Here is a 16,809-nt window from a genome sequence, read left to right as displayed (position 1 = left end):
ACCGACATGGATAAATGGTAATAAGCGGTCAGTAACTGAAAGCCACGACTAGAGACTAGATTGAAATTTACAAGTGAGCATTTTATGATGTTTTCCATATGTGGGATGTGATTGGATTACATTTCACCGGATTACGAGGAAAACGCTAAAGCGAAACGGATAGGCCATTAAATATACATAAAATCTAGAGTAAAAAAATGAATAAAAAGCCAGCTCGTCTATGAAAAAAGACCTCGAACTAAAAAGGAATGCATAATGAATTAAAACCAAAGGGCAAGTCGTGTTTTACAAACTTGACAGGAAAAAATATATATGTACAAATGTTATATATACATATACACACATAGTTGAATGTATATAGTCATGTTTTATATATTTCTATTCAACCGCTCATTCTCGTTGAAGTAAAAGCCAGTGGCCTGGAAGGGCAGAGAGGGTCCCTTTGAGCACCAAAAGGAGTGACGCGAGTCCACTTCTGCACAGCGCTTTACCCTAAAGTCCGAATCGGGCATAAACTCCACCGGAGGGCCGAGACGGACGACCGATCGAAAGCGATCTTCTCCGCTCCGCCTTCGGTTTCCGTAAATGCGCGTGTATAGAAAACGTATGCATACATTGAGTCGTTTGTCTTAAAACATTTGTCCAGAGCCCCGCAAAACCCACCCTTCCCTCCCGCCCCACATAAAAGGACGCCCGTGTAGGCAAGTCTGTAGTTGAAATCCTTATGGCAAAGATTTTGTGGCAAATTCTCCTCCCCCCCCCCACCCCATGGTGTAAATTCCCCCACTGTTTCAAAACAGTCAGGTTGGCAAGAAATGTTCGTTTCGCCGCGACGTTCAGTCTGGGGGTAGAAGGTCGTGCAGGCGAAATCGCTCTCTTATGTGTGGCCGAACGTCCTCATTCTGGAAGAAAAACACAAACGTGCCACGTCAACAAGAACAGTTCTAAATCACACCTTAGGCATGAGTGTAAAATTACTTTTGCACTATATTGAAAATAAAAAAATAAATGTAAAAAATAAGTTGATTTTGAACTTAAAGGTGAAGTGCGAAATTTCTGAATCCAGTCAATCAATTTCTCAATGGTTTGCCTGATGTTTAAATCAATTCTTTGTTTATATCAGTTGATCACTCAATCAAATCACATAGTCCTTAAAGACACTAATGTATGATATTAAATAAGGATAACAATACTTTTGTGAATTGGCACAGGAAAAAGTTAATAAAAGTTTAAAAGCGTAAAAGTTTACTATCAAATAAAAAAAATATATTATTATAAGAATTCTTATGTGTTAAATTAAAGTACATTTTATAATAAAGATGAATAAAATATCACATGAATAAACAAAAAACAAATGAACAAAATGTTTATTCAAAGATTTATTATATTAATCGTATCAGCTGCACTATATTGAAAATAAAAAAATAAATGTAAAAAATAAGTTGATTTTGAACTTAAAGGGGAAGTGTGTAATTTCTGTATCCACATGATGCAGAAATAAACAATTTATTATAGCCAACAACCAATTTATCAATGTTTTGCCTGATGTTTATAAATAACTGAATAAACAATAATAATAATAATAATATCATCATAGTCCTTAAACAAGACATTATAATGTATGATATTAAATATGGATGATAATACTTTTGTGAATTGGCATAGAAACATTTCCTGTTAACCTAATAAATACATTTATTTTATTAAAAAAAAAAAAAAAAAAAAAAAAAAAAATGGAATTGTGAATGCATGGTGGTTATTATTATTATTATTATTATTATTATTACTACTACTTTTATTACTACTATTACTATTACTATTACTACTACTACTACTACTACTACTACTACTACTAATAATAAATTGCAAAGAATTCTTATTTATTAAAAAAACAAATCTTTTTGAAAAAAGATCAAATCGCATAATGAAGGTATAATCTTTACATGAAGACATTATAATGTATATTAAATATGGATACTACTACTTTTGGGAACTGGGACAGAAACAAATCTTTACTGTTAATTAAAAAAAAAAAGTGTTATTTATTTATTAATTATTTATTTATTTATTTATTTTAAATTTATAATTATTAAATTGCAAGATATTCTTAAATATTATACATTCTTACATATTTTTATTTAAAACAAAACAATCATATTATGAAGGTATACTCTTATTTAAAAAGGAATTGTGAATGTGTGGTTTTATATCATTATTATTATTATTATTATTATTATTTAACAATAATAATCAAAATATAATAAAATAATATTTTATAATTACAAAATATAATAATAAATTACTTAATTACATTGCAAAGAATTCTTATTTAATAAACTTAGAAAAAAAAAAGTTCATATGTGACCCTGGACCCCAAAAGTCGCTGGGGTATATTTGTAGAAGTAGCCCAAAATACACTGTATGGGTCAAAATGATTGATTTTTATTTGATGCCAAAAATCATTAGGAAATTAAGTAAAGATCATGTTCCATGAAGATCTTTTGTAAATTCCTACTGTAAATATATCAAAACTTAATTTTTGATTAGCAATATGCATTGCTAAGAATTTTCTCAATATTTAGATTTTTTTGCACCCTCATATTCCATATATTGAAATTACTGTATCTCGGCCAAATATTGTCCCATCCTAACAAACCATACATCAATGGAAAGCTTATATATTCAGCTTTCTGGTGATGTAGAAATCTCAGTTTCGAAAAATTCACCCTTATGACTGGTTTTGTGGTCCAGAGTCACACATTTTTATTCAAAACAAAACTAAAATCACATCATGAAGGTATAGCCTTCACACAAACACATTATAATGTATGATATTAAATATGTATAATATTTTTGGGAATTGGCACAGAAACAAACTTTACTGTTAAATTAAAAAAAAAAATGTTACTTTAAGTGTTATTTTAAAAAAATTGGAATTGAATGAGTGCTTTATTTACTATTAATATTATTTTTTATATTTATAAATATTAAATTGTAGAAAAATGGAATTGTGAATGTGTGGTTTGAGTTATTACTATTAATATTATCTCTACTAAAATGCAAATAATTCTTATTTAATACATTCGTAAATAAATATTTTATTATTATTTCTTTTAAGAATTAAACTGCAGATAATTCTTATTTTAATGAATTATCTAATTAATTATATAATGAATTATATAATTAAATATAATTATATAATAAAAGAACTTTTTAAAAAAAATAAAAACAATGTAAATAAATGTAAATTTGATAGTTATTTAAAAAAGAAAAGAAAATTAAATCACAAAGGCATAGTCTTCACGATAATAAATTTACAAACATATGATACTAAAGTGGTGTAATAGCAAACACGTACCATTTAAAAACAAAAGCCAAGTTATTATAAATCAATCAGTATTATAAAAAAGGCTGTGTTTAAGTTTGAAAATAATTTACTATTATTTGTATTTTTTCACTATCATTATCATTTCTAATAATTAAATTGCACAGAAATCTTGGTAACACTTTACAGTAAGGTTTATTAGTTACCATTAGTTAACATGAACTAAGAATGAACAATACTTCTACGGCATTTATTAATCTTAATGTTAATTTCAGGATTTACTAATGCATTATTAAAATCACAAATTGAGTGTTAACATTAGTTAATGGACTGTGAACTAACATGAACATACAATCAATGACTATTTTTAACTAACACAAAAAAGATACATAAATAAAAAAAATTCACTGTTCATTCATGTTACTTAATACACTAACTAATGATAACAAATGACAGAAATCTTAATAAAAACTCGATTACCGAAAAACGACATTTGTCTCTAAAGATCAAACTAGTATAGGAGGAAGTATTTCTAAAAATAGTATTTGAAAAGCATTTCAAACGCACGTACCAGTTCTACCAGCTTCTCCAAAAACGGCACCAGCTTTAGGAGCTCATTGTCATTCTTGTCCACAAACCAACTCTCAATGGGGATCCCATTGGAAAGCTGCAACGAGAGGAGCACATCCTGAGCTTTACATACTAATAACTCACCACGGACCACTTCACTCAAGACGGCTTCACAAACCTGGTAGGCAAAAGCCTGAGGTGAGTTGTCTATGATCACCGTCTTGGAGAGATCCCTCCCGAGGATGTTAAGGTCTTTGATGTAGTTGCCTTGGACGCAGACGCAGTGCTCACGAAACAATCTATGCCTGAAATACCACACCAAAGACATCTGGAGCTTAATAATCACCTTAAACAAAATCTTACAACCTGAGAACTGAGACACACATTTGTTCCCATCACAATATTAGTGGAAAAGGAAAGATGCGGCTTCAACGCCTTTTTATATTTATTTTCATTCGAGAGGGAACTGAGAACTGACCTAACCAGCTGTTTTTTAGGATCCAGGATGTTCAGGAGCTTGTCAGCATACACCTTCTTGGAAGCAGTAAAGAGAATAATCTGCAAATAATTTGAAGTTATATCATTAATGTGAAAGCAGTAGACCACATCATTTATTAGAGCTACAGAAGGGAAAAACATGACTGGACAGGACTGAACAAGCACGTGAAGGACCAACAACTGAAGACTTGCACAATGTACATTTTTTATTTTCCCTGCACCCATAACCTAAGATGTCTAAAACAGTTTTTAAACGTGATTTGTGTGAAAAAAAAAATTAAAATAAAGAGACATAACAGACAAACAAAAAATAAATAAATCACAAAGTAGCTGCCAGAAAACTGGCACCAATTGCTGGTTTGTGGTTATGGGAAATATTTTCCAAATAAAAAAACAAAACAAAAACTTGTTTGATCAGCTAGTTTGGTAACGGATATAAATGGTTGTAATTTATGTAATGTCAAAGGAAGTTACATGCAAAATGTAGAGTTAATGTCATTGACTAAAACTTCAATTATTAAAAACATGTTAACATTGAAAAAAAAAAAAAAAAAAAACCTGAAGCAAGTTTGGGCACTACAATTACTTAAACCTGGAATTAAATAAACTAAAAAAAAAAAAAAAGACAAAAATAAAAAACTGGAATAATAACAAAAGTAATAAAAAACAAATAATTAAAAAAAAATTAAAAGCACTAAGCAGTGCACAGGAAAAAAAAAAAAAGTAACAGGTATAAAGGGTTGTAATATGTTAATATTGTTGACTAAAACATCAGTTATTAAAAACTTTTTTTTATTAAACTAAAATAAATAAGCACTAAAAATATTACCTGGAAGTAAATACATTTGAACTGAAATAAGTAGTATTAAAAATAAATAAACAAACTGACAAAAGCACATAACTAAGATCCTTAAAAAAAAAAATTAAATAAAAAGATATAAATTGTTGTAATTTATGTATTATATGCAAAATGTGGGATTACCAAAAAAGCTTTAAGACAAAGTTCATATTGATTATTCATATCAATTATTAAAAATATTTAAAAAAAACAACAAAATGAAAAAGTAATAAAAACAAAATTTATTATTTATTATTTTGAAATTATTACCTGAAGCAAATTAACTAAAACTGAAATAATAATAAAAACTTAAATTTTAAAAAATCCAATTAAAAAATAAAAAACAACAACATAATAAATGCACATAACAAAAGCACATAACATAGATCCTTAAAATTTCAATGGAAATGTGTTTAAAAAAAAAAAAAAAAAAAAAAAAAAAAAGTTTTAATGTATGTAATGCCATAATAACATGCAAAATGTGGGACTCCCCCACCCCCCCCAAAAAAAGTTTTTTTTTTTTTTTTTAAAAGGTTAATATTATTGACTAAAACACATTAATAACATTAATGAAAAAAAATAAATAAATAAAAAATAAAGTGACAAAAAGTAAGTTTAGAAGTATAAGCACTAGAACTATTTCCTGGAAGTTAAAAAACTAAAACTGAAATAACACAAATGGTAAAAAAAATAAATAAAATAAAATAAAAAAAACAAAAACAAACCATAAAACAGTAAGCACATCAATAATAAATTTAAAATTAAACAAATGTGTCAAAAAAAAAAAAAAAGTTGGTAACCGATTTGAACGATTGCAGTTTATGTAATGCTGAAACAATTACATGCAAAATTTGGGACTCCAAAAAAATAGACTAGGTAATATTGTTGACTAAAACTTCAGTTATGAAAAACATTAAAAATATTTATTAAAAATAACCATTAATAAATCTGAAATAATATATAAAATAAAATAACACTCCTTCCAGAATGAATCCAAAAAGTTTAACAGACTGTTGTACTTCATGTACTGAATACATTTTTAACATTTGGTAATTGTTTGTTAGATAATTTCTCACATTTAATAGTTATCTTACTGAGGAAAACCGGATTTGTGACTTTATTGCATTAATAAAGTTATGGAACACACATTTGTTTGTTTTTTGCTGGATATGAGCTTCACAATAATCTCAAAAATAAATAAAATGTTTAAAGATTTCTTTCCATTTTTCATGTCAGCTGCAAAATCGTATAGAAAACAACAACAAAAAACCCTCGCTCACCTCATAAATTTGAGACATGCGCTCCAGAAATTCTCTAAAGAATGGCCGTAACCGGACGTACACCTTTAGGAATAACAGAGCAAATCACCATTAGAGCTACATACAAACCAGCGCCAAAAAATAAACAAATTTAAAAAAATGCAATATTGAGATGCTTTTTTTGAACCTGGTAAATGACATCTTGGAAAAGCACAGGGAAGGTCAAGGCTGCATCCTCCAATTCATTAAGGCTGCAGTGAACCAAAGTCTCATCCTGGAATAAAACAACAAAGGCGACTTAATCCATGGATCAAAAAAAGCTTGCACCAACACGCTAAGCCCAATTATGGACGGCAACTTACCAGATCCAGGACGAGAGAGAACTCAGGCGTGCTCCTGGTTTTGAGAGGGAGCGCAGGCTTACGGGTGAGCTGCTCTTCAGTCAAGGGTGGCACGTGTTTGATGAAGAAATAACTGAAAGACAGAGGCCAGTTAGTACGTGCCTATACTGAGATTAAATCAAGTGTTGAAATGTAACTCACGGGTCAAAAACTTCCCAGTCCTCCTCATAAGTCCCTTCTGCTGGAGGCGACGGCGGGACATCCGGATAACTGCTGTTGGATCCTACGGCTAACAGAGAGAAAAAATATGGTAGGAAGATGGTAAACAGCAGTACAGCTTAAAAAAAAACAAAAAAAAAAAAACATCCAAGTTACCAGTTAGCGGTGGCATATCAGCCTCTGTGACGATCTCTCCTTCCTCTACCGACGTGTCTACGTGAGGCAGCGGTCTTGGGTTTAGTGCAGGGTCAAAGGTCAGGTCTCGGCCATCTGTGGTAGTGCTGGTCGGGGTTTCCTCGAGCTGCTCCATGTCGAGCTGCTTCACGATCTCCTCCGCTTCTACCGCCTGCCCCGGGGAATCGGAGCCTGCCGTAGCTGGAGGACGAGAGAGAAAGTCGGTTTAACAGCGTGATGAAATCAGAAAGAGCTCAGAAGGAACAAAAACACTGCAGTTTTGCTGGTAAACGAAATGTTTTGGTTCAATGGTTTCGGTTTGCAGCAGGTGCCACCGATTAGATGGCTGCACCTGAACCTGAGGGTCTCAGACGGCTGTGAATCCAGCACAAATGCTTTGGCTCAGAAATGCTGCAGTCTGAATTTTAGCTCTTCTATGACAAAACTAGTCCTATATGCTTCTTTAGATATTTTAATTTGATTTCTGATGTCTTCATCTGGTTTTATGGTCATGGGAGTGCTGGGCCTCTTTTAAAGGCAACATGAAACAATATTTACAACCAATGGTACTTCTATACGTGATGAATTTCTGATTTAGATCAGAATCATGAGAGCATTTCTGTTTCCCAATGACAAATATGCTTTTCCAAATTCATCTTCATGTGCTGTTATTGCGGTTACGTATTAAATTAGCCCGAATTAAATTAGTGCATTGAATAGATTTTTAAAGGGCAGCACCGGAGGCCTAAAACAACATCTAATTTGCTATATTGTGCACTGGTGATTTGTACAAAATAAAGGCCTTCTCACACCAGGAATGATAATTCTATAGATAACTCTATTAGGTATAAAAACAAATCAAAAAACACTAGAGAGAAGTTTATTTACTGTTAATTATAAATGGTTGAATAAATCATACATGAAGACGGGTTTTTGATCTGTGGATCCCTACTTAAGACCAGGGGTCAGACTAAAATGCACAAGAACAGTGGAAAAATAAATAAAATAAAATAGACATTGAGAAGCATAAGTATTTTTTTTAAGAACATTTTTTCTTAAGAAGAAAATTACTCAAGTTTGATGTTTAAATTGGCAATTTTTGGCAAAGACTTGCCGATAAAATACAATTATTAACTAATTAAAAAACTAAATAAATAAGAGTTTTGGATTCAAACTCACAGTTTTTCTGAATTTAGTGAATTCTAAAACTCAATTTAATGTCTTCAGAACATTAAAGACGCTTCATAAAATCATTCTTAAAGTTTGGAACGCTTAGAATTCTTACCGTTAATCTTAAGTTTAAAAAAAGACAATGAAAATAGGAGTTACGAACAATGTGTAAAGAAAATAGATGCGGTCAATATTAATTTCATAAAAAAAAAAATGTGAAAAAAAATAATAAATAAAAAATAAATTAATTAATTTCTGGATTACGTTTTTTTCCTGTTGTAATTTTTCTAGACTCTGTTGTAATGGTTAAATTAAAAATCTTAATAAAAAAGCATGCCTAATTAATTGAAATCATGAAACTTACACAATTTAATAGCAATTAATAAAAATTTACTTACATTAAGGCCCTATGAAACACATTGTATTTAATAATAAAAAAAAAAAAAGTTTACAATTTTTATTTTTACCAAATTCTATGTTTTTCATTCATTTTCTGTATTATATTTAAATGGTTTTATTCAAATTTAATAAAATCAATGCCATCTCTAATTATTTTTCTGGATTCAGTTTTTTTCCCCACTTTAATTTTTCTAGACTCTGTTGTAATGGTTAAATTAAAAATATTAATTAAAAAAAAATTGTCGAATTAATTAAAATCATTAAACTTACACAATTTATTAAACGTTTAACAAAAAATACATTTTAAGGCCCTATGAAACATTTCAGTTGTTTTTTTTTTTTTTTTTTTTAATAAATTCAGTTTTATTTTTACCAAATTCTGTGTTTGTCATTAATTTATAATCAAAGCCATCTCCAATTATTTTTCTGGATTCAGTTTTTTCTCTGTTTTAATTTTTCTAGACTCTGTTGTAATGGTTAAATTAAAAAATATAAATTTAAAAAAAATTGTCTAATTAATTGAAATCATTAAACTTACACATTTAAATTTTTGTTTTTTAAATGGTTTTATTTTTACCAATATCTGTATTTTCCATTAATTTTCTGGACTCTATTTTAATTCAAATTTAATAAAAGCCATCTCTAATTATTTTTCTAGATTCAGTTTTTTTTTCTCCGTTTAAATTTTTCTAGACTCTGTTTTAATGGTTAAATTAAATGTATAAATTAAAAAGCATGTCTAATTAATTTAAATCACGAAACTTACACAATTTAATAGCAATTTATTAAAAGTTTAAATTAAATTTAAGGCCCTATGAAATACATTTTTTAATTAAATTCAGTTTTATTTTTACAAGGATCTGTTTTCCATTAATCTTCTGGATCGCTGTCAAGTTAACTTCTGTTTATATCATATTATGGCAGCTTTTCTCAAAAGAAACGGTAAAATTCTCATGAAGTGACTCTCAGAGCAGTTCTACAGTTTATGTCTTCACGTAAACACAGCAAGCGTCACACAGGCTTCAGAATGTGTGTAGTACAAAACTGCGCATCTGTGCCATTCATTTACACAGAGACATGCAGAACATGCATGATTCATATTCAAGTAGTATTTTCGTGGATTAATATTACAGCCACTAGCCCATATAATGTTTTGATTTAAGTGTACTGACCTACTTTTGATTTGTTCATCCAAAATTTGACAAATTGTATCAGATTCTGCGTTATACGGCCAATTTTTATGACTGGATTCCCTGATTTCGACCTAAAGTCTCGGTGTCATTTAGATGCATACATTTATCAGCTGACAAGTGAGATCACAGTCTCTTACCGTTTTTGTTGGCAGGTGAGAAGAAGCTAAAAACAGGAGAGAAGATGGTTCCCAGGAGGGTGGTGCGGGGCGGACTGCTCGGAGTTTCCGTCTGCACCTCCAGTTTCCCGTTGGGCTTCACTGGTTTACTCTGACCTGTCATGGTATCTGAGCAGAAGAAAATGAGAAACATTCAACACCAAGAGAACACTGGCAGTCAGCACAACTACTCACAACAAGGTTTAATTCACACACAGAACACTTAAAGGGACAGTTTATCCAAATATAAAACCCTCCAGTTGTTTAAAACCTGTATGAGGTTCTTTCATCTGTTGAGCACAAAAGATATTTTGAAAAACACTAGCAACCAAACACTTCACGGTAGCCATAGTATTTTTGTTTCCATCCTGTGGAAGTCAATGGCTACTGGGAGATGTTTGGTTACTGATATTCCTTGGTTACTGAAAATATCTTCTTTTGTGTTCAGCAACTGAAAAAAAAAAAAAATCATACTGGTCTGGAACTAATTTAGGGTGAGTAAGTGATGACAAACTTTGGTTTTTGAATAAACCATTCTTTAAAGGAACAGCAGCCCAATTAATCTGTGAGGGTCAGCACTCATACCTCCATTAACAGGGCCTTTCCTGCGTGTTCTGGGGTTTGCTCTGCTAGGCAGGTTCCCACCGGTCGGAGTGGATGTGATCAGATTACTGTCCGAATCGCAGTCTACACGGCTTCTCTTAGGAGGAGTGCACTGCTCCACCTGACATTAAGAAGCACAGCTGAAACCAAACTATTCTCGCCTCCACAAAATCATCTCAAACACAGAGTTCAACTCCTAACCTTGACGGCATTGCCTCTGATGAACCGTTTGATGGTGGAGAAAATGCCCGTGTCTCGCTTTTGCATCTTGGCGTCTTCGGGGGACAATGCGTGTTCCACCTCGGAGTGCTTCCTTTTGGTCTTGGCGGTCCGGGCGGACGGGGTGGCGCTCCGCTGCTGAGATGCCTTACGCACTCTCAGCCTCATTGTCCCAAAAGTCACATGTAAGACTGGGAAAAGCCAAAAAAAAAAAAGTTAATGTACTATCATGCATATTTGCATAAGTTTTAGCACTGCTTCACTATTAACACTGAATGCAAGATATTCAGCCGCCAATACGGCTGTTGGAAATTCCATTGCGGAGATCAGTCATGGCAACTCGAGAAAAACAATCGGATCTGTCCCCTGCTGCCATTGACAAGAAAGGTCTCCACAGCACCCTACGGGCTTTCTTTAGGAGTGCCAAAAAAGAGAGGGAAATCATCCTCCTATCACTGGGGAACCATTTATTGAAGACTATGATGGGTTAAACCTGATAGCAAACCTTGACACCGATGCGCTTGCGTGGGTATTTAAAAGATTAACAACTTTTAAAAGATATTCAGTGATAAATTTTGAATTCGGTGTAGTGAACAATCACACGCTCAAACAAGTGACGTCTATGTAGGCAACCAGATTTAAATCCAGCTCAATTGTTCTCTGCTGCCTCTTCACTATCCTCTCAATAAAAGTGTCAAAACCCCATTTAAAAAAAAAAAAAAAAAAAAAAAAAAAAAAAACTGGCACGCAATTGACTTACATGCCAGAAGAATGATTTAAGAATTATAATTTCTCTACTGCTGTCAAATTGATTAATCGCATCCAAATTAAGTTTGTGTATACATAACGTGTGTGTGTGTTGTGTATATTTATATCTAAATACACAAAGGTACATGTATGTATTTAATAAATATTTACATGTATATGTATTAATATTTACACATTTCTTAAATATATAATCGCTGTCAAACGATTAATCGCGATTAGTTTTTGTATACATAATGTGTGTACTGTGTATATTATGTATATATAAATACACACACCAGCATGTATATTTAAAAAAAAAAAAATGTATGTTTATATAATACACATAAAACGATTAAACAAACGATTAATCACCATTAACCACATTCAAAATTAATGTTTGAGTTTTCCTAATATATGTGTGTACTGTGTAATTATTATGTATAAATACACACAAACTAATGTATATACTTAAGAGAAATATGTTATATACAAAATATTAATTTATATATAATATAAATTCTATAAAAACTATAAATATATATAGTTGTAAATATTTATACATGATTGTGCTTGTATTTATATATGCATAATAAATTACACACAGTACACACACATTAGACAAACTCAAACTTTTATTGTGTATGCGATTAATCGTGATTAATCGTTTGCCAACCCTGGATATATTTTTACATAATATTAAATATATACACAGATAAATATATAACTGTAAATATTATTATAGTATATACTGTATGTGTGTGTATTTATATATACATAAATATACATAGTGGACACATATATATTATGTAAACAAAAACTTATTTTGGATTTTTATTTCCACTTTTATTTGGATGTGATTAATTGCGTTTAATCGATTTGAAAGCACTACATTTTTAATTTGTTAATTTTAAATGCCTTTATACTCTAAAGACATTTTTGTCTAGATCAAAACTCCCCAAACAGGGGTTCATGAGTTGATAAAGAGTTAATTATTAATTATACTAAAGGAAAATTAATTAAATTAATGTGATTATCAAATCAAAGGGTGCAAGCAAAACGCAGGCAGGAATTAAAGACATAAATATTAGTATCTTAACTAGCAGTGCAAAAAACTTTTTTTTTTTTTTTTACAATACAAATGTAGGCTAATATGTCTCTTAATTTTTGTAACTAGAGTTAAAATAAAACACGGTTTAAGATCACTTTAAAATCTAGCTACAAAGTTATAAAAAAGGCTAAATATTTTATCTATTTACTTCTATGACATGTAACCATTAATTAAAATCAGAGAACCATAAAAAATGGTGTCATTAAATTATTAATATATTTATTTACTTAAACTCTCAGGGGGTACTTCACATCAATATTTTATGTTTATAGGATTCGGCTGACAAAAAAAGTTTGGTATCAGACTTTTTTTTTTAAAGAAATCTCTCCTGCTAATCAAGGCTGCATTTATTTGATCAAAAACACAGAAAAAAAAAACTGTAATATTGTGAAATATTATTAAAATAATGGTTTTGTATTTACTTTTTTTTTTTTTTACTTTTGTATATACACTTTATAATTTATTCATGTGATGCAAAGCTGATCCTTCAGAAATGATTCTAAAATGTTGATTTATCATCATGTTGGAAACATAATATGTTTTTGGAACCAGTGATACCTTTTTCAGGATTATCTGATGAATAAAAAGTTTAAGAGTACAGCATTTATTTACACAGACATGTTTTTTTAACAATAGAAGTCTTTACTATCACTTTTTATCAATTTAACACTTCCGTGCTGAATTAAAAAAATAATAATAATAAGCAGCACAACGTTTTCAACACTGACAATAAATCAGCATGTTAGAATGATTTCTGAAGGATCATTTGACACTGAAGACTGGAGTAATAATACTGAAAATTCAGCTTTGCATCACAGGAATAAATTATATTTTAAAGTACATAAAAATAAAAAAAACATTATTTTAAATAACAATAATTTTCCACAATATTAGTGTTTTTCCCCTGTATTTTAATCAAATAAACGCAGCCTTGGTGAGCATAAGAAACTTATTTTAAAAACACAAAAAATCTCAAACTTTTGAATGGCAGTGTATATCTATATATCTATATAGAAATGAGGTCTTTCATAAATGCTTAAAAATCTATTACCATCTAAAATATAAGACATATTGTGTTCTAAATTTTCTTTTTTTTACTTTACTATTTTAAATCATTACAATGAAACTCAGATATTTAGAAATTGCAGTGTGTGCATATTTGAGAGGAAGAGAAATATGACAACAAAAAAAAAAATAATCATACACGTTCTACAGTCATGACGATGTTAATTATATTTAAAAAATACTAGTATCGTCATTTAACAGACTCCTTGTGTTTTCACGAAAGCATTGGTATGTGCAGAAGAAATAAACTAGTGAAAGTCTTCAGATGTGTTTGAAGTGGGCGGGGGTGAATCATGTCTCCTTCATAGCCCGCTTTGCTTGTTGAATCTAAACAAATGTAGCTTGCCATTAGCCTGCCGATAATTTCTAGCACATTCCCGTGCTGTAAAACTTCTTATATTCACCAGCCGACGCAATACACCACTAAAAACATGAGATACTTCAGCATTTGTTGTCAGTTTGCACAGATCGCGCCTCCGAGCTACATTATTAAGCTAAAAATGGTCGCACGCAAGTTAGCAATCCAATTGGTTAGTGGTTTTGACATCAAAACAATAAAATTGCTAACAGCAGTGGCTCGTAAAATTAGCCCACCGATTTCGAGTTACACACACCAGTTTTTTCCGTAGTAACACATTTTATTTTAATGGGAATATTTAAATCCGACGGCGTTTTAACGTCAGCGGCTAACGCTAACAGATGACTTGTTGGCTGTATCGCGACACCCGCGCTCTAGCGAACAAGTCTTTTTATACAGTAACCTTAAACGCGCTCTGAAAAAAGACAAAGACACGTTTTTATTTCTCCCGTGACGTTTTACGTATAGATCAATATTTGTTTATATGTAATACAAAAAACATTAGCGCTGCGGCGTCTTCATCTGCATGAAGAACATGTTCTCACATTCGGAGGGGGCGAGTCGTGAAGACGCGAGATTTCAAAGCACTGCGACCGTGGCGTAGGGTTAAATATTTATTTTTGCATGTATGTGATCAAAATAGGCGCCGTTTAAACACTTACATGCCAAGGGTCGCAACGACACGGTCCAGAGATGGTTGTGGAGCTGGCCACAGCGGTTGAGGCGGCCCGCGCGAGTGTCTGTCGGTCACTTCTCTGCTGAGTGTGAGTCACAGAACGACAGATAGAGCTGCTACAGCTGCTCGGGACGCCATTTCCCGCCTCCTCTCAGAGGGATTCTTGCGAAGAACCCGGATGACGCTGTACGCTAGCGCGCATGCGCACAGATTCTAAAGGAAGGCGGGCGGCGGGGAAGGGGAGTGGGGTGTATTCACATACAAAGTTAGGCAATTTTAATGTGTGGACTAGAAAACCTGAGAATAAACAAATGTGAAAGAACCGGTAAATATATCAGTCTATCTGTTTATCTATATATCATCTATCTATCTATCTATCTATCTATCAGATAGATGTCGGTCTATCCATCCAATAGATGTCTGTCTTTCAGTCTGTCTATCTATACATTTGTATTTCTATCTATCAGATAGATGTCTGTCTATCCATCTGTACATCTATCTGTCCATCTGTCTATCAGTAAGTCTGTCATCTGTCAATGATATCTATCTGTCTATCTATCCATCCAACAGATGTCTGTCTTTCAGTCTGTCTATCCATTTGTACATCTATCTATCCATCTATCAGTATGTTTGTCTATCTATACATTTGTATTTCTATCTATCAGATAGATGTCTGTCTATCCATCTGTACATCTATCTGTCCATCTGTCTATCAGTAAGTCTATCATCTAGCAATGATATCTATCTATCTATCTGTCCATCTGTCTATCAGTAAGTCTGTCATCTATCAATGATATCTGTCTATCTATCCATCCAACAGATGTCTGTCTTTCAGTCTGTCTATCCATTTGTACATCTATCTATCCATCTATCAGTATGTTTGTCTATCTATACATTTGTATTTCTATCTATCAGACAGATGTCTGTCTATCCATCTGTACATCTATCTGTCCATCTGTCTATCAGTAAGTCTATCATCTATCAATGATATCTATCTATCTATCTGTCTATCTATCTATCTGTCTCTGTCTATCTATCCATCCAATAGATGTCTTTCAGTCTGTCTATCCATTTGTACATCTGTCCATCTATCAGTATGTTTGTCTGCCTATCATTTATCTATCTATATATATATCTATCTGTCTGTCTCTGTCTATACATGTGTATTTCTATCTGTCTATCTATACATTTGTATTTCTGTCTATCAGACAGATGTCTGTTTATCCATCTGTACATCTTTCTATCTATCCATCTATCTATCTATCCGATAGATGTCTGTCTATCCATCTACCAATCATTTGTCTATCAGTATGTCTGTCTATCTATCTGTCTGTCTATACATGTGTATTTCTATATATCCATCTTTCTATCAGTATGTCTTTCTATCTATCTATCCATCTGTATATCTGTCTGTCCATCTGTCTATCAGTAAGTCTATCATCTATCTATCTATCTATCTGTCTGTCTGTCTATCCATCCAATAGATGTCTGTCTTTTAGTCTGTCTATCCATGTGTACATCTATCCATCTATCAGTATGTTTGTCTATCTTCTATGTATCTATATTTATCTATCTGTCTGTCTATCTATACATTTGTATTTCTATCTATCAGACAGATGTCTATCTATCCATCTGTACATCTTTCTATTTATCTATCTATCTGTCTGTCTATACATCTGTATTTCTATCTATCCATCTTTCTATCACTATGTCTTTCTATCGGTCTATCTATCTATCTTTTGTCTATTATTGTCTATCATCTATCATTTGTCCATCCATCCATCCTTCCATCTGTCTATTTTTCTATACATCTGTCTGTCTATCATATATCTACCAGTATGTTTATCTATCTATCCGTCTATCAGTCCAGCCATCTGTCAGTCTGTCTTTCC

At 31.7% G+C, this 16,809-nt stretch overlaps 1 protein-coding gene across 1 annotated transcript in view; it reads right to left on the bottom strand.

The window, feature by feature from the left end:
- The window catches only part of ctdspl2a (CTD (carboxy-terminal domain, RNA polymerase II, polypeptide A) small phosphatase like 2a), a 15,610-nt gene extending 504 nt beyond the window's left edge, over positions 1–15,106 (bottom strand). The window contains exons 1-13 of the mRNA XM_051100072.1: positions 14,904–15,106; positions 10,946–11,154; positions 10,727–10,865; positions 10,124–10,270; positions 7,207–7,425; positions 7,033–7,120; positions 6,853–6,964; positions 6,678–6,764; positions 6,512–6,574; positions 4,374–4,453; positions 4,074–4,200; positions 3,897–3,992; positions 1–902 (exon numbers count right to left, since the gene is read on the bottom strand). The exon at positions 1–902 is cut by the window's left edge and continues 504 nt beyond it. Of these exons, the coding sequence (XP_050956029.1) occupies positions 837–902; positions 3,897–3,992; positions 4,074–4,200; positions 4,374–4,453; positions 6,512–6,574; positions 6,678–6,764; positions 6,853–6,964; positions 7,033–7,120; positions 7,207–7,425; positions 10,124–10,270; positions 10,727–10,865; positions 10,946–11,131 (1,410 nt within the window). The 5' untranslated portion in view covers positions 11,132–11,154; positions 14,904–15,106 and the 3' untranslated portion in view covers positions 1–836. The remainder of the gene's footprint in view (positions 903–3,896; positions 3,993–4,073; positions 4,201–4,373; positions 4,454–6,511; positions 6,575–6,677; positions 6,765–6,852; positions 6,965–7,032; positions 7,121–7,206; positions 7,426–10,123; positions 10,271–10,726; positions 10,866–10,945; positions 11,155–14,903) is intronic.
- Positions 15,107–16,809: the final 1,703 nt, after the last annotated feature.

The sequence above is a fragment of the Labeo rohita genome, chromosome 25, assembly GCF_022985175.1.
Source record: "Labeo rohita strain BAU-BD-2019 chromosome 25, IGBB_LRoh.1.0, whole genome shotgun sequence".
In the NCBI taxonomy this organism is placed as follows: domain Eukaryota; kingdom Metazoa; phylum Chordata; class Actinopteri; order Cypriniformes; family Cyprinidae; genus Labeo; species Labeo rohita.
This window is presented reverse-complemented; position numbering and strand designations above follow the sequence as displayed.